The following is a 25,881-nucleotide window of genomic DNA, read 5'->3' on the forward strand; positions in this document are numbered from 1 at the left end:
AAGGATTTTTAAGTCTTAGAAGCTGATCTCGACTGGACTTCCTCTTAGCAGTGGAAAGACCTATGCACCCGGATAACATAATTCTGTGTGACTCATGTTATCACAGTGTATAGGACAGAGACTGCCGTTCGGTTTGTTCTAAATGCGTTCACTGTCCTACTTGCGTCTTTGACAGCAAAATGGTCAGCAATAGGAAAAATTGCTCTCTTCTTTCAGCTATGAACCTTGGAGCCAGAGTCATTATTTAGAGATAGTGTTCAGAGATATGATAACTCTTCAATATCGGGGTCAGAATTAAGTCAGTAGCCACAAAAGCATCAGTGGTCAGGGCTTAGGGCCAAAGCAGAGACACCTCTGGAAGGCAAACAATGTGATTTGCGTCTGTGTAGTGACCGGGTCATTAAGCAGCACTGTAGAAAAGCAGCCCATATCACATGAGCTGGGTAAAGAGGAGCTGGTAGATGCCGCCGCCATGCAGACACAGGCAGTGTTGATAAACAAGGGCAGAATCTGCTGCTACAGCAAGCCACCTCCTGTGATTAGCCTTCATTGTCCCCTTGTTGGGACTTAGAATCACCTAGGATCTAGGCTTCTGGGCATGTCCATAGTCTTAGACTGAATAAAGTGAACAGCAGGCAGGTGAGGCTGGAGGTTTCCTAGATCTCTGCTTCTTGACTGTGGATGCCGGGCAACCAACTACCTCATGTTCCTTCCGCCTGCCATGTCTTCCCCATCAGACTGGGTTATACCTTCAAGCTGCGAGCCAAAATAAACCTTTCTTTCTTTAAGTTGCTTTTGTTGTCTACTTTGTTACAATGAGGAGACAAGTAACTAATAGACTACCTGAGGCCAGTGCCTTTGTCATTTTTTGTCACAAAGTGTAGTATTAATTACCTTCTGTTGCTGTGATAAAACACAACAAACACTGTGACTTGTGGAAGAAAGGGTTTATGCTGGCTTATGGATTCCAGAGGGAGAGAGGGAGGGCACCTGGTGTGGTAGGGACCACAGCAGGCAACATGTTCTGTCAGGAAGCTGAGAGGTCATTTCTTTACCCATACATGAGAAGCAGAGAGTGGATAAGAGATGCTCGTCACCAGCTAGTGACACACTTCCGTCAAGGCTTCATTCACATCCTTAAACGTACACTACCTGCCTGAACAGCACCAACTGGGGACCAAGAATTCAAACACATGAGTCAGAAGCCACTGTCACTTACATAGTTGATGATTTAGGAGAACACAGTAGGAGTAAGAGAAAAAGAGTCAGCTAAAATCAAAAGATACTAATAAATTGAAAACATAGACTTAAAAAAAAAGATGCTAAATCAAAAACAATAGCAACAGTAAAGGAAAGCCAAGTGATTTGCTAATTAATACCGAAATGCGAACCATTCTGCCTCATGTGTCACCACGTTGATGGAATCCTAAGACTGGAATGCATTTGCATGGATAGTTGGTTAAAGGGAGTTCTGTGGGCCAAAGATACCCACAATCAACAGAAAGGAACCTCACGCCTCCTAGTAAATTTTTTTTTTTTAGTACATATTGGTCCAGATAGTCCCATGACTTCACACTGCAGATGGAAATAAAAGATAAACCCATAGTTTCTTCAACTTGCGGATTCTTAAAATATAGGTCCCCTGATCTGATGGGATCCTGGAGAGTCTGTCTTCCATTCTCCTGGTATTAAGCCACTTGGAAACAGGCATGCATAAAGCATGCCCACACTGTACAAGATGGATCTTCCTCACTGGGAATAAAGCTACTCCCATAAAGCTACTATCATTTTTCATGTTTTTGTTCGTTTTGTGTTTCTTTGACATAAGATTTTCGAGCTACCGCTGTAGTTTCTGTAGCTCGCAGGTAGCTGTGGCAGGAAGATCATGGGTGAGAGGTCTCCTGGGTGAGACCCTGACTCTGATTAATTAGTGAGTTGATTAATTATAGGAGAATAAGAGTCTTACATTTTTAAATGCTTAAGAATCAAATGACAACAAGTCATTAGCAGGCAGCATTTCATAAGAATATATTACTTTCCATGCTCCATGCTTAAAACTGTGTGATCTCTCTGTGGCACCATTTCATTTAATCAGGCAAACTGAAGGAAATACTTCCTCTCCCAAAGGTGGCAAGTGCCAGAGAGCCATTTCCACTCGTGAGGTTCAAAGCCTTAATCCATCAATGACATCCTTGGGTGACTCATTTCCTAGTCGGCTGGGTCGTGTTTGGGAATGATGATTTAGAAGGTTACTGGTGTTAGGAAGTTCTTAGAGAGCTCTGTATCTTGTTACTAAATGATAACTCGTGGGCTCTGGGTTAGGAAGCTGGCACAATGGCTAAAGTTCTTGCCATACATGTTTGAAGGCCAAACTGCAGATCTCCAGAACTCACATAAAAGTTGGGCAGGGCAGTAGGTATGGCACCTACAAATAATCTCACACTCAGTAGGGAGAGACATGAGCACCTGGAGTCCTGAGGCAAGCTGGCCTCCATATTGAATCGCCATATTGGCGAGTCCTGAGTGTGACAAGAGATCCTGCCCCAATAAATAAAGTTAGAGAAATCAAGAAAGATACCTGGCACCAATTTGGGTCTCTGAACATGAACATACATGCATGTACACTCACACACAGGTGTGCACCCATGTGAGTATTCATATGTATATGTACACTGCACACATACACTGCCAAAGAGAGAGAACAGTGTGTCTCCCCTCTTGTGGAATGGAGGGGGATTTTCCAGTTTGGTAGCAAAAGTACATTAATTTCAGAAAAAAAGAAAAAGAAAAGAGTTGTACCATGGCTCACTGGTATGAGCCCCTCTAATGAGGCCTGAGCCCATTGTCGGTGCAATTTTCATAGAAATCATCATCCCACTCATTAACCACTTGAATAGATGCCCTTTTTAGTGAAAAAAGATTTCTGGGAAGCTGAAATGAGACCCCAGAACAAGCTTGACAGTAGCTCTGTCTCTGAGGGTAAAAATAATTGACAAATTCTTGCATCAGGCTCCTCCTGCACGTCTTTACAATGATAATTATTCTCTTGAACGTAGCTTGGAGTCATTGTTTTATTTTAATTATGACTCCTAATGATCATCAGCAAATTAAAATCTGTCTGCATTGTCATGAGTGTGAGTGTAAATGCTATCGCATATGTGATATGTGATATCCCAAGGAGGATACAGTTTAGCTAACACTTTCAGGGTTGTCATGTGACACTTGAATATAGACTATCTTCATCAGATGGATGGATGGGTGGATGGATGGGTGGATGGATGGATGGATGGATGGATGGATGAGTGATGGTTTGTAGGTAGAAAGATATAGATAGATAGATAGATAGATAGATAGATAGATAGATAGATAGAGATAGATAGATAGATAGATAGATAGATAGATAGATAGATAGATAGATGGTGGATAGATGGATGATGATTTGTAGGTAGAACAATAAAGATAGATAGATAGATAGATAGATAGATAGATAGATAGATAGATAGATAGATGGTGGATAGATGGATGATGGTTTGTAGGTAGAACAATAAAGATAGATAGATAGATAGATAGATAGATAGATAGATAGATAGATAGATAGATAGATGGTGGATAGATGGATGATGGTTTGTAGGTAGAAAAATAAAGATAGATAGATAGATAGATAGATAGATAGATAGATAGATAGATAGATAGATGGTGGATAGATGGATGATGGTTTGTAGGTAGAACAATAAAGATAGATAGATAGATAGATAGATAGATAGATAGATGGTGGATAGATGGATGATGGTTTGTAGGTAGAACAATAAAGATAGATAGATAGATAGATAGATAGATAGATAGATAGATAGATAGATGGTGGATAGATGGATGATGGTTTGTAGGTAGAACAATAGATAGATAGATAGATAGATAGATAGATAGATAGATAGATAGATAGATAGATAGATAGACGGATGGATGGATAGATAGAGGATAGATGATGGATAGATAGATAAAAGAGAGAAGAGGATAGAGAAGGGAGGGAAGAAGAGAATAGAGACAGGAGAGCAAAGGGTGGGGAAGAAAATGGAGGAGGAGGAGAGGAGCAGAGAGAAAAGAAGAGAAGAGGAATGAGGAGAAGACAGAAGCAACATGGAGACAGAGCTGGCACGTCGTAAATGTCTGCATTGCTATTTGAAGAACTCTTATTATTACCATCATAAATAAAGTGTCCAATATAGTACTTGGCATTGGAGATGCAGAAATATTCGCTCCTTGCTTCCTGCCCATCTTTCTGCTGTGCTCAGATTTTTTATAAAAGGAACAAAAAGCTCTAGATCTACACTAAAACTTTACACGATTTTTTTCTATAAAAATTAAAACTTTATTCATAGTAAGCCAGAAACGCATCCATTTATTTCCCAATTCTTAAGTTTTCTATCCGGAATCAAAATCTAGATGTAAAATGCTTGGCTGTTTAGTTCATCTGTCCTGTAGGCCGATTTGCAAGTGTTAGGGGACTCTTGTATCTCCCGGCAGCTGAGAGATGAAGATCTGGAAGTTTGGTATTACCTAATGTAGTCCATTTGATTAAAGGGACAGAAATCGAGGTTCCCCAGAAGCGAAGTACTTGTTGCAGTCTAGTAATGGCGAAGATGACACATGCCATGGGGCTGGGCTCCTTCCAATCTGCATGCCACTTCTCTTCCTACCAACGTTCCACAAATGAGCTGGGGTTCTCAGCAGCACACCTCTGTTTATTAACATACAAACCTCCCTAGAATGTGTGGTTTAGGACACGATTCCTTCTGTTGCCTTTCTGTGGCTCCTTCCATTTTCTTCTACCTAAGATGGGAGAAACATTCTCTGCCCAGATCACTCAGGGTGGAGGCTTCACTGAGGTGACCAAGGTCACCCTTCTGCATCTCTGTACCTGTGAACCATTGAGGGACGATATAAATAGGAAGTCCAGGTAAGGTCTTGTGGCGATGACAGGAACTAGCTGATCCTGAGGCAGTTGCAAATAGACCTGACACTCTCCTGCTCCCAGGCCAAACACCTCGAACCACCCAGCAAGTGTCAAAGCATACTTTGAATTAACACCAATCTAGAGAAAGGAACACATCGCTTGAGGCTGTACCTACTGGGCCCTCATGGGGTACCAATGGTTGCACTTAAGTGATGGATGAACTCTATGGAGAGTCAGGAGCTGGGTGGGAAGTAGGAACACTTAGGGAGAATTCTTTCTGGCAGGAACCAGAGGGATGAGGAATGAGTTTTTCTTTTTAACAAAAATCGTGTGTGTGTGGCAGGGGATGGGATGTTTTGTTTTGATTTTAGTTTTGCCTTTAAGTTAATAAGGCTCCGTGTACAGTTTTATATCTTTTCGTCCTGATTATAGAAGCATTTTCTTTGATAATTTCATGTTCATATAATGTATTTAGATTATATATAACGCCAGCTTCCCTCTAACTCCTCATGAGCTGCCCGCATCCCCCTCCCAACTTCATCATTGTCTTTTCTCCTCCTTCTGCATCTCCTCCATTGTCCTCTCCCTCCTCCCTCCTTTTCACTATAATCTATTGAGTTCAATTATTGTCACCCCTATGCTCATAGGTGTGACTCCACCCACTGGAGCATGGCCAACCTACCATGGGTCACAACCCCTGAAGAAAACTGACTCTGCCTCCCCCAGCAGCCATCGCTGTCTGTCAGTGGCATCACAGGCCCCTCCCCCATTCTTCTTGGAATATTAATAAATGTGTGTAGGCTGAGGAAACAGTTAAGGTGTTTACCAGGAAAGGGTGAGGACCTGAGCTTGAGCCCCAGAATCTACATGAAAAAGCCAAGCACGGTCCACGCTTTTGAATCCACAACTAGGGACGTAGCAACAGGCAGATCTCTAGGGCTTACTGGCCAGTCAGGAGCTCCAGGCTAGTGAGAGACTCTGTCTCAAAAACCAAGACACAAGAAAATCCTCAGAATCAACTAACGTGTGTTCACAGGGGCTCACTGACACTGAACCGCCAGCCAAGGAGCCTGCATGGAAATGACCTAGGTCCTCTGCACATGTGTAACAGTTGTGTAGCTTGGTCTCCTGGGACTCCTAACAGTGGGAGCAGGGGCTGTCTCTGACTCTGTTGCCTGCCTCTGGAACCCTTTCCCACTACTGGGTTACCTCATCTGTCTTTAATACAAAAGGAGGTGCCTAGTCTTACTGCAACTTGAAATCCCATGGCTGATTGATATTTGTGGGAGGCCTGACTTTTTCTAAGGAGAAACAGAGGAAAAATGGATGGGGGTGGGGAGAGGGAGTAGGAGAAGAGGAGGGAAGGAATCTATGGTTGGAAGTGTAAAATACATACATACATACATACATACATACATACATACATACATACATACATACCAAGGTAAAAGGTGCCTAACGAGTTGACCTCTGGCCTCCACATGCACATCACATACCTTCACGCACATACTCACGAAGACACATTCACATATAAAGCACACAAGCAATAGAAAATAGACATATACATCATTTTCCAGGGGGAAAGTTCATGGTCATTAAACTCTACTTACACTGTGCCAGGTTCCCTTCAGAACTCCAGTCTCCCACATCCATCTCTTTCATTTTCATGTCACTGTCACCAACATGTGCATGTTGTTCTCCAGCGCTGCACTTGTAGTTGACATTGTTTCAAACACTCTCTGATGGGTCAGTGACACCCTCATGGTCATTTCAGTCATGGGGATCTCATTCCCAGCAAAGTTACACATTTCCAAAGCCTCGGCTGGGACTTGGTTTTGATTTACCTGCACAAATACTCCCCCTACCTAGAATATTTTGTTCTGTGGCCAGCTACATTTAGCTCATATTTTCCAACAAGTCTGCTTTTTCCCCCCTTCCTTTTGCAGCATTCCAGTTTGTAAATTAAAAATCAGAAAGTTGTATGACTAAGTCCAAGCCATCCATCTGGTGTCCCTCTTGTGCAGCCTGAATAAATGTATATGTTTTTACTGTTCTGGTTTCTCTTATTCATTCTAGCTTGAAGTTTTATATTTAGATTTTTTGATACATATGAAACTTATTGAAATAATGGTTTGATATATTCACATGAGTATGTACATTAGCAAAGTAACTCTTCCCCATACTCTTGTTCAGCCATAATTCATTAAACAAAGATTCTTTAATCCCACTAAAACTTCATGTTCAAGCTTAAGTTTTTATAAAAGCTATAACGTCATAACTTAGAAAATCAGCTGCCATGCTGAGCTTAACTTTCTTAAAGTTTTTTCAGAGTTAAAACTGGCACTCTTTTTTATCTCAAATTCCAAAGGATCACTAACTCTACACTCTCTCAAAACAAAAGACCACGTGTCCAAGTAACTGTTTTTAAAAATAGAAGCTGTTGGTATGTCTATATCCATGGGTAATTTAATTTCTGCTACCCATTCTCCATGGCGACACTCATTTAGAAATAATTTTTAATTATCTTTAGCTTTGAACAAGTCTATTTGATTAGAATCCCCCTTCTTACATGGTACCTACCACATTTAGAGTCTCCCCTAATGTGGGTGCCCCAGTTAACCTAATGCAAAACTCCATCATAGACATTCAGTATCTGTTGCCATGGTGATTCTCAAGCCCACCACATTGACAGGATGCCAGTCCCTTGTGTCCTTCCACCTCTTCCAGGTCACATTTGACTAGGACACGCATGATTGTGAATCATCCTGTGCCATTTTAACCCTCAGCACAGATGCCCTTAAAAGGCCATATAAAACATCAGAATAACTTCACTATTCATCCATAAGAAGTAAGTTAGTGATGGCCTGGGTAGGTACAGTGGCAAATAGCCCAGCTACTTCATCTTAGAGATGGACGTGAGGTATTTCTTCTTGGGAGTGCAGCATCAGTAGAGTTCTTTCTGCTGGTAAAGGTGCCTGATAAACAGTACTTAGAACCAGCAAGAAGACGTGGAGAACAGTCTTGAAGTTCATCAAACTTAGAATTAATAAGCACTGAGTTTGATTGGAGATTCTAGCCAGGAAACATAGCCACATGTATAACCCTCAACTGAAGACCAGTCCTCCTCTATTCGGGGAAAAGCATCCTCTCAGTGGAGCACACAGCTTTAGGAGAGACATATGGAATGTCGAGGGTGGAAGCGGACCCCCACTAGCCAGCCAGATTGACCGTATCAACCAAGGCGACCAATGGAGTGAGAGATGTCACAGCCAGGTTGCCTTCAGATTCCTCCCAGGCATTAAAAATCCCCAGCTAATTGCTTGGCTTGAAGGCGGTGTAGTGTATGATGTTGATCGCACTGTTTCCACTTCAGTCTGTGTTATAAAATATAACAATGTAAATATTTAAGTCTCACGTTAAGAAATAAAAGTACGATTCTTTTTTAATATATATGTTTATTCACTCCTCAAGCAGCACTACTCTCTCTCAATAAAACGATTCTTTATGTTTGCAACTACTCATCTTGGTCATAATTAAGATTATAGACTTATCTATTGAGCAGTTTTTGTCTCTCTCTCTCTCTCACACACACACACACACACACACACACATGCAGATGGACAGATAGAAACATATCTGAGTGGATAGATGGAAAGTAGGTATGGGGTAGAGACAGATAGGAAGCTCAGTACATAAAGACAGTTAACATTGTTAATACTGAAGAAATTCCCAGAAACTATGTGATCTACAAATTACCAATAACTGTAAAGTAGAAAAACCTTTGGATAACTTCACAAGAGCCATTAATGTGTCCATAGACATTAGAATCCTAATTACAGGAGAAAACCCTATGAAAGGCGTCCTTATCAGCTTTGTCTTCATAATGGTGTAAAACATGGTGAATGCCTTTGTGACTTAAATTTCTTCATCATTACATCCTATAGCACATAATTAAGTGGAAACAATGCACCCATCATCATATACTGCACTCCCTTTAAGCTAAGCAATTAGCTGGGAAATTTTGATGTTTGGTAAGAATGTGAGGGGCATAACTAAGGATCAAGAATAATTGCTAAGAGAATTATAACTCGGATCATAGTAGTGAGATTTTTAAAAAGGCAGGTTTGTAAAGGCTTTTTTTAAATGTGTATTGGTGTTTTGCCTGTGTTTTACCACAGGCATGCAGTGCCCACAGTTGCCACAAGAGGGAGTTAGCTCTCCTACAACTGGAGTTACAGACCCATAGTTAGCCACCATGTGGGTACTGGGAACTGAACCTAGGTCCTCTGGAGTAACAGCCGGTGCTCTTAACCACTGAGCCATGTCTCCAGCCCCAACACACAAAATTTTGAAACAGTAAGACTTCAGCCATGAAAAATATTCTCAGAAAGTGGAAACTGCTTCTGTTGGGGAGGCTGGGGTGGGGGTGGGGTTCATCAACATCTTTTTTTTCTGTGTCTATTTTTTAATGGAAATGTGTATTAATCAGCCACAACAATAAATTCCCAAGGTGATCCCTCTGCAAAGTAGGTCAGGACTTTGTGACCTAGCAAAAGTCATTTTTTCATCCGCAGGGGCTCCATTTTGAGGGAGCGGAAGCACCCCAAGGAAAGAGAGCCAATCAGCTTCTCAACTAAGTCCCTGGAAGACTGTAAAGTGCTTTCCCTTTTTGCATATATATAATATATGTAATTGTTTAATATTGCTTCTGTTTTTACTTATGTCAGATAATTCACCATTTAAGATTCTATATGATTATTATCTTACTCCTTAAGAATAATTGAAAGTAAATTATATATTACCATAATTGGTAGAAAAAAACCTCTGCTTCCAGGATATTCACATTTGGTTCTTTATTGCTGTTTATCCTCTAAGAAGTTAATCAATCCACTTAGAAATATACATTCCCAAGCAATAACAGTTTCCTACATTGCAAATAAGATAGAACATTGATGTTCAAACGAAAAGTACACAAAGCTCATGGTTCACTTATTAAGATGAAATATTGGTGAATTGAGGCTAAACAATGAATCCAAACACTGAAATAGCATATAAATATTTGTGAATATGTTCTAAGCAGTCACTTCCCTGATGAAATCCAAAGTCACAGGCGTCACCCAGACAAATCTAACTGCAGCTGCGTCTTTTGTCCCCGAGTTACCAGTGTGGTGATTTCAAATCTAAAATCAGGCAACCGTCATTCGACAGCATCAGTAATCCGAAAAGCAAAGCTTGGTGATTGCAGTAAGACCCACTCCTCTTCAGGTGGTCTTCTCTAGGCCTGTGAATGTGGTTAGAACATCGAGCATCAGAGTGGCCTCCTGGGGACCACTGAGTGACAGCTGTGCCATCATCCCCCCAACTGGGGGCTTCTAACAGAGCCGCTTCCCATGGTATCAGCTTGAATGTGATAAATAAAAGCATGTAGAGGGGGCTGCTGTAAGGTCACATTGGCACAGCACAGCTCTTCCCATCCTGCAGATTTGCAGCTTAGCCGTGCAACCTCCAGGGCATTGGCCTTAAGGTCCTGCCCTGCTCCCATGTTCTCATTAACTGTAGTAACCATATCTTTCCGCTCCATGACAATAGCATCTACAACCATTTAGGATGTGCAGAAAGGTTGAATGAAAAGAAAAAAACGAGATCCAGCGTTGCCTTCAAAGGCCACTACTGTGTGTGACTGCTTCAATGAGTGTTTAGATCTCTCTCTCTCTCTCTCTCTCTCTCTCTCTCTCTCTCTCTCTCTCTCTCTCTCTCTCTCTCTCAATGTTTATAGAGAAACCAGGTCAAACACTATAGACGCTTGAACCATGTGCTATACTGCTTACGGCCTGTTGGTCTCATAAATTACTCTAGCAAACATACATCTTATTGGAGGCCATTCTAATGGCATGGCCTGAAGGACTTCCGTGCCATCGGATATCATGGATGTATAAAATCAAAGCATAGACAGGAAAGTAGTCAAAGGGAAGATTAACCTCAAATTCAGCTCACTTGTACTTCTATGATCTCTCTCTCTCTCTCTCTCTCTCTCTCTCTCTCTCTCTCTCTCTCTCTCTCTCCACCCCCTCCAGTTTTAAGTCAGGCCATTGCTTTGCAGAGATGTATTTCCGAGTGGGCAAGACTTTATCTTTCATCTGGGTGTTCATTCATCTGACTGAAAGAGCTTTAAGTCCTCTTGAAAAATTAATTTGGCTTTAACGTTGTTCCCCTATCTAAGGCTCCCTGGGTGTCGATGAAACCATGCTGGAGGGAGTTTTGATTTAACAAATGGCTGTCAGAACTGGAGTCTTTGATCCTCAATTGGGGTACTCAGCTCTCGGCCCTTTGGGGGACTGAGCTTCAAGCCGATCAAAGTTGACATGGTTGGTGGTTGGCTCCAAAGAAGTCGGGCACTTCCCAGCTGCCTTGGGCTGCTGCAGCCTGTTAGGGAGAGACTGGAGATTTTCCTAGATGCTCACTCACTGAAAGTATTGGATGAGGACAGAGGGAAAGACAGTCTTCTTCCCTGCTGGGCTTGCAAGTTCTCACTGTCTCCTTGCTCCGTAATGCTTTTTTGGACTTTGTTGTTGTTTTGTTGTTGTTTTTCTTTCACTGAAAATAGATTTTTTTCTCATATTCTGGTTCTGGTTTTTCCTCCCCCTCCCCCTTCCATTTCCTCTCTACCTCATCCCCCATCCGCATCCACACTCATTCTGTCTCTCATTAGAAAACAAAACGAAACAAAACAAAACAGGTATCTGAGGTTCTTTGTGTCACAATACTAAGTAGAAGACTTTGGTTTGCTGGTGTTTTCCATCTCCTCTAGCTCTTAAACTCTTTCTGCCTCCCCCTCCAAAGGGTTTCCTGAGCCCTAAGGAGAATGATTGGATGGTAAGATCCCTTTTGGGTCTGAGCATTCAAAGATCTCTCATTCTCTGCATCATCTCTGGCTGTGGGTCTCTGGATTTGTTCCCACTTGTGGGAAGAAACTGAGCAAGGCTCTGATCAATGCACACAGCAAAATGTCACTACAAGTCCTTTAATTGTTACATTCCCTTAGCTCCTCCCCAGGTCACTGTCCTATCTACTCTCAGGTTCATGGCCACCCAGGCAGCATTGGGTATGGGCTCCATCTTGTGGAGTGGGCCTTGACTCAAATCAGATAGTGGTTGGTTCCTCCTACAAGCTTTGGGCCACTACTGCACCAGCACGTCTGGCAGACAGGTCACCCTTATAGATTGAAGGTTTTGTAGCTGGTTTGATGTTTACCTTTCTCCTTTGGTAGAGTGCAGAGTGCCTTCCGGTACCAAATTTTTGCTTCGAAAACATGCACCTTTAGTAGGGGTGAACACTCTATGTAGGTACCAACCTGACTTCTCTGTGTTTAATGAGTTGTGTAGGCATTTTCTTCCGCAATAGGGGCTTGCTGTCAGTTTGTGGAGAGCCACCAATAGCCTTCTAATATCTACTCCCTAATGTAGAAATGCTCCGTCTTGGGTCTCCAGTCTCAACAGAGACTGCTAAGTTTCTATACCTTTTTAAAAATTAAAAGGAAAAATAATGTTTCGTTCACTTTTATTAAGAAAAGAATATGGGGCTAGGAGATGCTTGGTGGCTATGAGGTCATAAAACATCCTTGCAGGGGATTTGAGTTTAGTTCTCTATAAGCAAAGGGGTCTGAAGGTACCTGGAAGAGAATGGGGGACAAGAGACGCGAAGAAGGACGCCAAGACAAGAGTCTGATCAAGGCGACAATTTTATTTTTCCCAAAGGCTGAATTTATACCATAACATGGGTAACAGAGGGGGGGGAAATAAGGAACATTTATGCAGGCCAAGGACACAATATTCGTGTGGCCTGGGAGTAGGCTGATGTCAACTGGATGTCACAAAAGTCACAGGTTTGTCATATCTATTAGTCAGCAGGATGTTGGTTTTTCGGAAAGGTTACAGGTCATCACATTGGGTATCTTTATCATATGATTATTTTGACCACCAGATTTGTATTAGTCTACTGCAGCTGGCTGGGGATTTTCCATGAACCTAGTCATACTTAATTCTAGCATCAACAATGGAGGGCTTCAAGGGCATCGCTCCCAACAGTTCTCGGCACCTACACTGCCACACTACTCACGGCTGCCACTTATTACAGCCCTGGCACCATCCTCCGGAGGGCCTCCCTCTTTGGTTATTGTCACTCAAGCAGCCAGTGTGCCTTTCTCGGAGATACAGAGCAATCCTAGTGGTCGCAAAGAAGAGTCCCTGTGAACAGATAGGAATAGCACATGTCACGATATCCTGTTCTGCTCTCATAGGACACGCCCATACATAGACACAGATAACTATAGACAATTAAAAACTCAGTAAGTCTTTCAAAAGGAAAACAATTTACACTCCTCGTAGGACCCCAGATGGACTATGATTAAAGAAATGGAGAGAAAATCGACAAGTTGCTATGGATGGTGGGACAGTACTTTCTAGAAGCTTAGACGGGGCCTCTCTCTCTCTAAAGGAACATGGTTTAAAAGCAAAAAGTTGGTGTCAAGTGCAGATACTAATCAAAGATGGTTCAGAGCACCCGAACTCGTTGGCAGCCATGAGTGTCGCTGTGAGGACAGACCTTATCTGACACTGCCGTCTCCTTCCCTTCCACAGATGGAGAGCTCTCTATATCAAATGAAGATGACTCCCTCACAAACGGCCAGTCCCTGAGCTCCAGCCAGCTCTCTTTGCCTGCTCTGTCGGAAATGGAGCCTGTCCCAATGCCCAGGGACCCCTGCTCATATGAGGTGCTCCAAGCTTCAGACATTATGGATGGACCAGGTAATGACATAGCAGAAGCCTGGGGTGGGTCCCTGATGTCACAGTCTCCTGGCAGGACTTGGAATGCTCATTCGAACCATCCAGAGCATGGGGACCTGGAAACGTCGGGGAAACCGACCACATAGTTGTCTAAACGTAACTGAAGCTAAGAAAATGCAAATGCTATTTTCACAGGACGCTTGATAGTTTGTGAAAATGCTTTTGTGACATACATCACTTTCAAACTATTATAACTTGTTTTATACTACTGATGGTTTAAAATCTTGTTTGTTTTCTGACATACACCTTTGTTAAGATTAATTAAAAGGATCCTATCCCTCTCTCTAAAACTGTCTAGTCCACCTACTCCAAAGGCCTGGCCACAGCATTGAATTTCTAGTCCCAATATACCCATCAGTAATCATTCCAGTTTAGTAATTCTACTGGACACAGGCGATTGATGCATTTGTTAAATTGTATACAATTTCCCAGCCAAGCTGGAGCCTGCCTAGAGATGAGTTTGGATTCCTTCTGGTTATTTGCCTCCTTCTTTAGTTCACTGTCATCCAAGTGGTCAATATGCCTCTCTCAGGAGGTACAGAGCCCTCTTAATCAGCCCAAAGATAAAGCCCTACCAGCAGAGAGTCTCAGCACACGTCAGGAGATGGGCTGGTCAAGGAGCCTCTAGCACTACGTGGAGTGTGGGTGCTAAGGCCACCTTCCTGGTGCCCCCTTTCTGCATGTAGCATGCACATGTACACTTGGCTTTCGTTGGGGGAAGTTGGTTCCCACACTTAACTGTGGGACCAGGCGAGCTATGGTTAGCAAGTGATTAGAACAATGTTCCTTGAGGAGGGGAGCACTCTGGTGTCAGGGTTCTTTGCAGGGTTGTATTGCTATGTGGACATTATTTCTTCCAGGGGAGAAGGAAGACAAGAAGAGGGAAGGAATCCTTTACAAACTCCCTCCTTGTGGCAGTCATGGGAAGCAGTGGGACAGACAATCCCTAGAGCTATATTTTGTTTGTCCTTTAGAATTTTAAGCAAGATTTTTTTTTAACTCGACATCCCTTGAACCATCCAACTTCCCTTGTAGCACTGGAATCTGGCAGATAGACTGTTTTAGTGAAATCTACCACCCATCAGACTCAGAGTTTTACTGCTGTTACTCAGATTAACTGCCCAGACGGAAGCAGTGGGCTGACCACCCCATGGCAACTCAACCAAAGAAGAGATAAGTTGAAACAAGAGAGTGTGAGCCAAGGTGTTATTAGGCTGCTACCGTGCTTGCCTAGGCTGCACGGATGCCCTGGGTTCAATCCCTGGCACCATGTACTTAGTTCTAAGGCAGGGTGGAACACGGCTTGGAATCCCAGCACTCACGAGGTAGACACGGGAGAACTGGAAGTTCAAGATCATCCTCTGTCTGCTACAGAGTGAGTTTAGAACCATCCAAGAATAGATGAGGCCCTAGAAAGAGGAGTGCAGAGGGAAAGGAAGGGGTGGGGGATAAAAATGACAAGAAGTCTGACAAGCAGGAAGTAAAGGAACTGAACAAATTGAAAGGCATAGCCTTTGTACATCCTCTGCCTTGTGAGAACATATAGGGCCAGGCAGGGCAGGAGTCTACCCTTAGGACTAGAGTCCTCACTGAGACCCTGGCTCTTGGTCCTGTCCATTCCAAAGATTAGAGGAGCAGCCACCAAAATGTGCTGGTGTCAACTTTGCCAACTGCCACTGGTATCCCAGACCAGAGAGCAAGACTCGGTGGCAACACCAATGCTCTCTACTTTGTGGCCTGTCTCTCTCTTCTCTCAGCAAAAGAAGAGTTTGGGGACCCAAGGAAAAGTTCTTGTTCCGTTCAGGGGATTTGAAATCCTTCTTCTCTTTGTCCTGTTGGTTGTGCCTCCGGTCTCCTGAGTCACACGGTAGAGCATCTGTATTCTTTGGATGATGCAGGCTCAGTTTGGAATGGTGACCTTTTTCATGAGAAAATGCCCTTGCCTCCTCCCCCTTTTGCTCCCTCTCCCCTTCTCTCTTCCTCCCTTTCCTGCCCCTCCACACCCTACCTGCTTTCTTGGCTTTCCATGTCCTTGCTTTAGCTCTCTCTCCGTGTGCCCATGATGGCCTGCAGCAGGTGGCATTCTGCTGTCTCGTTGGCTTGCCAGTGTCCCTGTCCTGTGTCCCTGGCTGGCCTGCACTGCGTTCATGTAATGTCTCCTGTGTATCATGTGGTTGTCCCCTCAGTGTCTGAAGAGAGTCCCTCTGCCAGTGAGTCTGGAGTCCTCCTGTCCCAAGATCCTTCAGCCAAACCAGTTCTGTTCCTGCCCCCCAAAAAATCTTCTGCTTTCTCTGGAGACCATGAGGAGACCCCAGTGAAGCAGTTGTCCCTTCACAAGCAGCCCCCGGCCCTGCCTCCCAAACCCACTGCCCGGATTGCCAACCACTTAACAGGTAAGTCCAACGTCTGCTGAGGCGTGGCCCTTCCTCCCTTCATGGGACAGTGTCTATTCTCTTGTTTTGTTTTGCTTTTTTCATCTGAGGCCTGAATAGGCACTTCTGAGAAGCTAGCCCCACGGGGTGTTTGGGGATTTGTATGTGTGTCGGTACATGAAGTCATGACCAAGATTTATGTCTCTGTGTCAAGAAGCATTTGATGTACAATTGCCAGCCATATGCCAAGAGCCTTCGGTGTTATCTGTCGTCTGTGTATCTGTAAATATGTACATTGCATTTATGTGACCAATTCAAGATTATCGCCCATCTGGGCGAATTAGAATCAATGTCAAAATGTTTACACAGACGGGAAAAAAAAAGTGCTTTGCTCCTTTTGTGACGAGTCTGCGAAGGCTTTAAATGTTTGTAAGTTATTGATCGAAAGTCTGGAATATTTCTGCAATTAAAACACGTTTCATTCATTTACTGTCGGTTCTCTTCAAAAAGAAAGAAGTGCGTGCCTGTCAGTCCAGCACTTGGGAGGAGGAGGCAAGAGAATCAGGAGCCCAAGATCATCCTTGGCTACTTAGCACGTTAGAGGGCCAGCCTGAGCTACATGAGAAAGCAGCCACAATAAAATAGCCAATAAGGGGTGTGGGACACCGTCAGAGGAAGCACAGGCTTGGCAGAGTTGCTCTAAAATGTTTTTCGTACTTTTGCTCTGTGTGACTAATGAATGTGCTCAGGTGTGGAGTTGGGTGTGTAATGAAGTTGCATTTCACCATGTGTGATATAATCAGACCCCTACCAATTGCTTCTGTACAACATATTTTGTTTGTTTGTTTTTTATTATTTTATTCATTTACATTTCAAATGATATCCCCTTCCCAGTTACCGCTCCACAACCCCTCATCCCACCCCTCCTCTCCCTCCTCCCCTTTGTCTCTATAGGGTGCTCCTCCACCCCCTCACCCACTCCTGCCTCACTACTCTAGTATTCCCCTATGCTGGGGCATCAAGCCTCCCCAGGACCAAAGACCTCCCCCACCCAATGACGTCAGGTAAGGCCATCCTCTACTACCTATGTATCTGGGGTCATGGTTCTCCCCACCCATATATACTTTGGTTGGTGGTTTAGTCCCTGGTGGCTCTGGGTGGTCAAGTTAGTTGATAATGTTCCTTCTATGGGGTTGCAACCCCCTTCAGCTCCTTCAGTCCTTCCCCTAGCTCTTCCATTGGGGTCCCCAGGCTCAGTGCAATGGTTGGCTGTGAGTGTCTGCATCTGTATTAGTCAGGTGCTGGTAGACCCTCTCAGGGAACAGCCGTACCAGGCTCCTGTCAGCAAGCGCTTCTGGCATCAGCACTAGTGTTGTGGATTGGTGTCTGCAGATGGGATGCATCCCTAGGTGCATGGGTCTCCGGATGGCCTTTCCTTCAATCTCTGTTCCATTTTTGTTTTGTCCCTGTCTTTCCTTTGGACAGGAATGTGTTTTTACAAATAGTATCTAAGTGACCCCTATGACCATTACACGTAATGGAGGAGGACGGTAGAAAACACGCTCACTTATAGTAGAATAAAGAAGAGAACATGGCTCCTCCAGGGCAGGTAGGACAGTGGAAGCATGACCAGAACCTGGGCCTCCCACCCGTTAGCTATCAATGTTAGAGTTAGCATACAGTCCAGCTTCAACAAGGACTCATGCCAAGCTGTTATACCAAGTGTCCCCATCCGCCTCAGTCAGGTGCCTGTGGTATAAAAGTGCTGTTGCCTCTCTAAGAACCACTGAACACATCGGTTTAGTATCCCGAAATTTTAATTTACAGAAAATCAAAGGGAAAATAGGCCACACTCCAAGACATCAACCCACTGTCGATCAAAAATCAAACATCACCCTACACGCTGTCTTCTCAACTGTATTTTTATATACATAACAATGTGGGAGCTGAATCTCGTGTTAGTGACTATTCCACTTGGTGCAGACCAAGAGCCTCTTCTACATTCTCTATTGTAACTTACAACAGCAAGCATCTGCAGTGGCCTGCCTATGCCTTTTTAAGGTTTTCCCAGGGCATTTCTAGAATTAAAACTACAAAGTCCAAGTTATATATACCCTTCAAGCCTTGGACAACAAACACCCCTTAAGAAAAATTCAATAGTGTGCAGAAAAAAAAAACCCTTACATAGACATATTGTACGTATTTCCTCAACCTGCCTTCAATAACACAGAACACTGTGTTGTTATCGAAGTGGACACAATTCTGTACCAGTTTAATGAACACATATTCCGTCAGTCCTCTGTATCTACTGGTTCTATAACTATGGCTCAGCCAACCACAGATCAAAAAATATTTATTGAAAATTTTATACTGAATATGTCGAGAACTTTTCCTTGTCATGTCCTTAAACAGCATGATGTTATAGTTATTTACCCAGTATCGGCATTGAATTAGGCAGTATGTTGTTTAGAGATAAAGTATAGGGGAGGGTATGTGTAGGGTCTATGCAAATACTGTGTTATTTTGTATAAAGGGCTGGAGCATGTGTGGATTTGGGTGTCCACAGGAGGGCAAAGACAGATCTCTACAGGACCCAGGGATGAGTGTGTTAGAGTGCTCTAGCAAATGCCATTCAGAGTAGAGTCATGGTTCAGTGTAGCCTCACAGAGGGCCCCTGAAGAAGACAGAAGCCTGGTTGACATGCGCAGAGTGAAGGACATTTGTGGAGAATTGGGGAATAGATTCTCAGGGGAAAGACTCTGGAAAGGCTCAAAGGTAATGATGTATTAGGTCACTTCAGTGGCTCCACTGGGATAGAGATTCCATTAGGATTTAATTACAGACACTGAGAGACAGGGTTCACCCAGGAAAGATGTGTATTTTTTCCCCTCAGAAGTAGCAAAATTGGGGCTGGGGAGTGATGGAGTGGGCCTTTAAATTATCTTCCCAGAAGACAGTCATGGTGCCACATACCTTTGATACCAGTACGTGGGAGGCAGAGGCAAGCAGATTGTGCTGGGTTTTAGTCTAACCTAGTCTATAAAGGAAGTTTCAGGCCAGCCAGGTCTATATATGGAGGCCCAATATTAAAACAAAACAAAACAAAATAAAAATAACCTTCCTGGGTCATGTGTAGAATGGGCAGAAATAGGAAACAGTTGAAGATTTGTCACAGGTGCCAACAAAGCTAGCTGTGCACTGTGCACCTCAAAATTACTAGTGGCATTGAGCAGAAGGACCTGGGCCAGGAAGGCTTCTTACCAATGCAGTGAGAGCTGATGGAAATCTATTATCAGTGGAAGAAAGAGAAGGGCAGTAGATAGGAAAGAGTAGCTATGGAGTATTTATTTCATAACATCCTCCGATGTATCTAGCTATCTAATAGATGAGAGAACATGGCAACCTCGCTGTGAGCCCAGGAGCTTGAGTGGGGCAGCGATTCCCAGGACCCTGTACATGAGGCACTGAAGATCTCTCTGAGCAAGGTTGTCTCGTAAGCGTGGTAAAGTTAAGATCGGGGGAGATGGTGGTGTCTAGGGACTGTCAAGTTAGTGCTATCCTTTTAGGTCTGAACTCCATTAGACTTGCTTAATTTTCATAAATGAGCAATCAGTCATAATGAATCTGCATCACCACGAAGAGCTCTGCTAACCCCGTTCTGTCACTAATTACACCAGAGATATCTGGGCCGTGTCAGAAGGAATTCATCAACTAAGAATTCCAGAACTCTCAATTAAGATTCCTGAGTGGCTAGCATGTTCTCAATTGTTGCTGTTTGGTCCGTGTGTTGGAAAGAAAATATCGGACTATTGGGAGACCACAGGCTCGATTCAAAGAAGTGGGTAGTGACCTGACAAGATGTGGGGGAAATAGGAGCCTAAACGGGAGTGTCACTCAGCTTCCCAATCAAAGAGCAGCCCGCAGAACTAACTCTGCTTTAGGATTCGCTTCCACTTCATCAGGAAAACCCGCAGTGGACTCGGGAAATGCGTGTCTTACAATTCTTCAGTTGAGTGGAGAAAAGCCCTCAGTCTTCATGTCCCCCCTCTTCCGTCATCAGCCTGCCTGGCAGCACATGGGCCAGAGTTGGGAGCTGTAGGACACTGGAGTCTTACCTTTCTGAAGGTACAGTCCCCAGTAGAGCTGTCTGCATTGTGGATGCATTCCAAGGTGAATGAGCCAGGAGAAACAGATTCTTACTGGAATGATGGTTGACCGCAGAGGGAAAATGTAATCAGAGTAAAACCCTGTCTCCTGCCTTTCTAAGTCTCCACCAATTGCTTCCCTAAGCATTCTTACCCAGGAGCCATATGATAAACATTACATGACTATACCCAGTACTTTCTGCAGCAGGAACCTGGGGGAGTGGGCACCTCATACATGGTAGGTGAATGCGGAAGAAAGCATGGCTTCAAAGGACAATGCATGCTGGCATGGCTTGATGGCCTGACCGTCACATTTGGATAGACATTGGACAGCTAGCACTGTTTGAGAACTTTACGAGGTACCATTTAGTCCTATCTCCTTCTCACAGAAGATGACCAAAAAAGATAGGAAACTGGCGATTGTAGTTAGACAGCCGGTAAATCGGCTTTGTGGGTCTCTGAACCTTGTATGTCTTCATCCATTTAAGAAACTAAATGCTTCTTCATTTGCATTAGCCTGCTCAGGCTGCCATGCCAAATCACATAGAGTAGGTGTCTTATGCAACAAAACTTAATTTATATCAGGTCTGGAGAGTCGGCTCGGTGATTAAGAGCACTCACGAGGGGACCCACGTTCAGTTCTCAGCACCTGCACAGTGGCTCACAGCCATCGAAAGTATAATTCCAAGGGACCCGACACCCACTTCTGACCTCTGAAGGCATCAGACATGAACATGACACACATACACGCATGCAGGCAGAACACACATACACATAAAATTAATTTCAAAAACACTTAATAGAATTTTATTTCTCATCGTTTTGAAGGCTGAAATTCAATAATAAATAATCAAAGGTAACACAAATACAAACGACCACCATGTACTTACACAGCATTCCTAGTGTGTTAGGTAGCATAAGTAACCTGGAGGTTATGTGAAGTACACGGGAGGTGTGTGTAGACTGTGGGTCCGCATGAGCCGTTCGGTGAAAGGCACCTGACCATCTGCTTGCTGGTGTGGGTACGGTAAGCACTAATAACCCTCAGATGCCGAGAAGTGACTCTCAGCAAACCTCGGCGATGGCAAATTTCAATGTGCCGTGGTGTCTGCGGCTACAGTTTTGCCTAACAAACAACATCTGCGCCCTGCAGAACTTTCTAGTGCCAGCACTTAAGCGGGTCTAATGAGAATAGATGCAGTGATCGTTAAGCTGAAGCCAGTGTTCCTATTTATAGCGCTCTCTCTCTCTCTCTCTCTCTCTCTCTCTCTCTCTCTCTCTGATTCTGTGGACACCTCTGTTGTTCTGTAGTCATTAATTTCATCTTGTCATTGTGTTGCTCTCAGATTTATATTCCTGCTTGCTCTCGTTCTCTCTCTCTCTCTAGCATTCTACCCCTCCCCTCCTTCCCCCACTTCAGCTCGACACAGTTGTGTGTTTCCACCTTGGTCCTTACCTTCTAAAGATTAGGGTGCCACAAAGCAAATTGCTCATGACATGGAGGCCATATATGGAGGTGGGCCGTTTACACTTGTTGGTCACTGATACTGTGAAGATATTCTATGTCCTTTTAGATCAAGTTCAGGCACAAGTGGGAAGTGCGAGTATATTATCCTCTCAGACCTGGAGACAGAGGCTTGGCTCCCCATTCCTGGCTAAGAGAGGAGCCTAAGGGTGGTTATGTGGTAGACACGGGAGCAAGGCCAACACTCTATGGTGGTTCTGCAGAAAGAGGAGCAGGGTAAAGTTAACTGTCTGGATTGGCTGGAGTGAAAAGTCCCAGCAAGTATCCACCAAATAGAGTTCCTCTAGTTGGGTGGTATCTGCCAGGGATGGATGTGGCAAAGAAATACCACTGTACCCAGCATTCTACATGCCAGGGGAGGTGTCTGGCCCTCAGGCTATTCTGTATTGCATGTCCATGCCAAAGACAAACTCAAAATGAGCGTTGGCTGGCTCTAAACATGGGTTGGCAACAACCAGAAAGATTTCCAGTATATCCAAACTCATAACCTCCAGAAAGTTCAAAATAAAGTGTAAGGAATGGATACGGTTCCTGGGTCAACTTCATTATAGCAACTTCTCTGTATTATCTAATCTTGATCTTCTTTTCTGAAAATATAAGAACAATCCCCCCCTCTCTACCATACTCTGTGTGTGTGTGTGTGTGTGTGTGTGTGTGCGTGCATGCGTGTGTGCGTGCACGCACACACGTATGTGTGTTGGGGCGCACGGTTGGCTCCCACCATGTATAGGATGTTTGACTAGACCTTCATGTAACATTTTAGAAAGATGTCAAGACTGCCAGTGTTAGGATCTGCAGGCAGTGATGACTAAGGAAGATGCTCAGTATGGGGACCATATGTAAGACAACTTTGAAGAAAACAGTGGTAGCAGGTGTATGTTAGAGGTGAACAAGAAACACAGGCCCCAGGAGAATGTGTATGAGGGGTGTTATGCTCAAGAAAGAGCAAGTAGTCCTTTGGGGCAGGAATGCAGGATTCTAGTGGCATAGCAATGAAGGTTGGAGCTGAAAAACAGGAGCCTTGAGTACCACATGGCTTTGTCTTTGTAGGAGGACAGGAGCATCCTTGGTGGGTTCTTGGCAGCAATCACTTGATTCCAGCTGAGCATGTCCCCTGGAAGCTCGCATAGATAAGATGGACCCTGGTGCCATTAGTTGGCTGTACACTGGGTGTGTATTTAGCATTAAACAAAAGCTAGTAACTGTGTCAGCCTGCTACCCCTGTGTCTTAGTTAAGGTTTGCCTGCTGTGAACAGACGCCATGACCAAGGCAACTCTTACAAGGACTCTTAGGATGGCCTACAGGTTCAGAGGTTCAGTCCATTATCATCAAGGCAGGAGCATGGCAGCATCCAGGCAGACATGGTGCAGGAGGAGCTGAGGTTCTACATCTTGTTCCAAAAGCAAACAGGAGAAATTTGGCTTCCAGGGAGCTAGGATGAGGGTCTTAAAGCCGCCACCCACAATGACACACTTCCTCCAACAAGGCCACACTTACTCCAACAAGAAGACCACACCTGGTAATAGTCCCACTCCCTGGGCCAACCATATTCAAACCATCATCACACCTTGCCTCTCTCCCTTCATTGTTTTCAAGCTTTCTCTTTACTTATACTGCCATACTTGAGGTACATGGAAAAGGCAATCAAGCAGCTCTGCCCTGGGTCAGAAACCAGGCATCAACACCAAGTACATGGTGGTAAGTAACTAGGGGCTGTGACATCTTTGGGTCAAGACTGACAAGAAAGAATGATTTCTAGTGCTATGGTTCTTCTCCAACAAGACTGACACACGGGCCAGCACAAGCCACATTTGCACTCAGTCTATAGCACTATGCACAGATTCATATCACTTCTTGAAGCCGGCAAATTCAAGGAGGTAACTGAGACATTTTAAGCTTAAAATGATCCCACCTAAGTTTTATGGCCATGCTACTGATATAGGCTGTACTCAAAATTCCCATGAAAAACATCTTTTCACGCTTATGGCCCCATTTTTCCCCTCACGTAATCCACCATGTAGCTGCGCCAACCCTTCTGAATTAGTGTACACATAGGGAGAAACCACCTTCGTCTTATTCTCACTACAAACGGCGGTGGGAGGAAAAGAAGCATCATTTTAAAAAGAGAAAGTTTTCCTCTTAGATTCTTGAAACCTCTTATTCCGTAGTCCATAATTCGAATCTGTTGGTCTGGTGACAGGGCAATGTAAGTAGATTTTTGTTTTTGGCGAAGGAGAACTGGCAAAGGTGGTCTCATCTTCTTTCTTCAAGAGTTGTAAGTGGTACCTGCTCCTCAAAGCCTTCACTCGCTCAAACTAGAACACGTCCCAGGATCACACGACTCTCCTTAAAACGTCAGCTGTCTTCCATAGCAATTCACAGATGCTCCCCCAGTTTGCTGTTGCAGTGTTTGCTCACATGTCAAATCACCATAGCAGCCAGTAAGCATAACCTTGAATTCCCCTGTGCTGCAAGTTAAACTACCTTGGTAAGAAGACAGGTTCTACCCATGGTGCCCGTGAACCAAGCAGAGCTGAGTTCTGAAAGGTTGATGGGGAGCCCACAACAATTTGTACAGAAAAACAGATCTGATCGAGGAAGACCCTGACCATTTTAGTAGGCGAAGTCCCCCCAAACCTGCAGCTCTGTGCTCCTCAGCTCTCTTGGACATTTTTGTAAACTATCCAAGAGGTAGGTTTCATGAGGGTGAGAATTCAATTTGCTGTGGTTCCTGCCCTGTCCAATGGATGCTCACAAGGAGACCCCATTGTCAAGGCTTTTCAGGAGTCAGTATACTAAATCTCAGAGTCAAGACTTATTCTTTTTTTAAACATAGAATCCCTTTTCACACCCTAGTTTGAACTCATTTATACCTTAACCATGCCTATCCTCCCTGATAGCAGATCTCTGTATTTCCTATGCAGTACTTTTCTTCTATCTGTTCTAAACTTAAAGCTTTGATCCCGTGGCTGCATCCTCTGGTTCTAGTGTTCTATGCAGAGACAGGAATGGTTTGCTCGTCCCGATGACTGTGATTTTCATCCAATCCCCTCTCTGTTCTTATCTGTTTCACATATACCAGCCTTCAGTGGCCCACCATGAAGAATTCCCCTTCTCTTCCATCTATTCATCTCTGGACTTCTTCCATGATATTTGCCTGTCCTGGGGAAGGCTAGAAGGGATAACAAACTCTTCCCTGCCCATGATAGCCCTCATCCATTATTAATAACAACAGCACATGTCTTTATGTCGGTGACTTGTCATGTCTAGCAAGAGTCACACGCCTTCTCGACGTGCGTTTGTTGGCATGGCTGCCTTTATTTCAGTAGTAATTCTTGGAGATGAGTCACTAGGCTGTCACATGTAACTCTATTACAAAGAATCTAATTGAATCCCATGTCCTGCCAGGGTGACATGCCCAAGGAGCTCAGCAGGTGAGTGGCCCTCATCCACTGCCCAATAGTTCTTTTCAATGAGACATAGTCCTCATTGTCACCCTTTCAACTGGGGAAAGTAAATTTGAGAATGAAAGTGCTTGCTCATAGAAGGGGAAGGGGGGTGGTTGTTCAAACCAAATTCATCTGCTGTGTTTGGTGTCATCTAGGATGGCCTTCGATTTCAGGATTCTGGAATGCCTGCTGCATGTCATAGCTACCACACCCAGCCTGACATGGGGCATTACCTCCCCTTACTCCCCCTTACTTCCCTCTGCATCACTGGCCCTCAGAAAGGTCAGAACATCTTTTGAGCAAAGCAAGACCTCAAGCTAACATGCTGAAGGAACTAGTGATATTCTTGTTAACTCCCTTCTTCAGGCAAGGGGACTCTGATGTCGTGCTCTAATTTAAGTCCTAAGTATGGGTCTTATGGGTCTTTTAGACCTTGGGGCATCTAACATGCTGGAACCATGTGACAAATGACCGAGAAATTCTTCCAACACCTTGGTGCATAAGGGACCAAGAGCTACTAGCCATGATGAGCACTGTTCACATTTTAGTAGTTATGTAAGCTCCTGGAAGAGGTGCCAATTTAAAAGTTCCTTGG

At 44.0% G+C, this 25,881-nt stretch overlaps 1 protein-coding gene across 10 annotated transcripts in view; it reads left to right on the top strand.

Annotated features, from left to right (window-relative positions):
• Window positions 1-25,881, top strand: part of Phactr1 (phosphatase and actin regulator 1) — a 474,784-nt gene that overhangs the window by 378,250 nt on the left and 70,653 nt on the right. For 7 of the 10 annotated variants that reach the window (XM_032884873.1, XM_032884876.1, XM_032884872.1 and 4 more), the window contains 2 exons: window positions 13,588-13,755; window positions 15,981-16,187. In XM_032884873.1, the coding sequence (XP_032740764.1) occupies window positions 13,588-13,755; window positions 15,981-16,187 (375 nt within the window). The remainder of the gene's footprint in view (window positions 1-13,587; window positions 13,756-15,980; window positions 16,188-25,881) is intronic. The other 3 variants (XM_032884878.1, XM_032884879.1, XM_032884882.1) reach the window with 1 other exon arrangement.

Source organism: Rattus rattus, chromosome 14 (assembly GCF_011064425.1).
Source record: "Rattus rattus isolate New Zealand chromosome 14, Rrattus_CSIRO_v1, whole genome shotgun sequence".
Taxonomy (NCBI): Eukaryota; Metazoa; Chordata; class Mammalia; order Rodentia; family Muridae; genus Rattus; species Rattus rattus.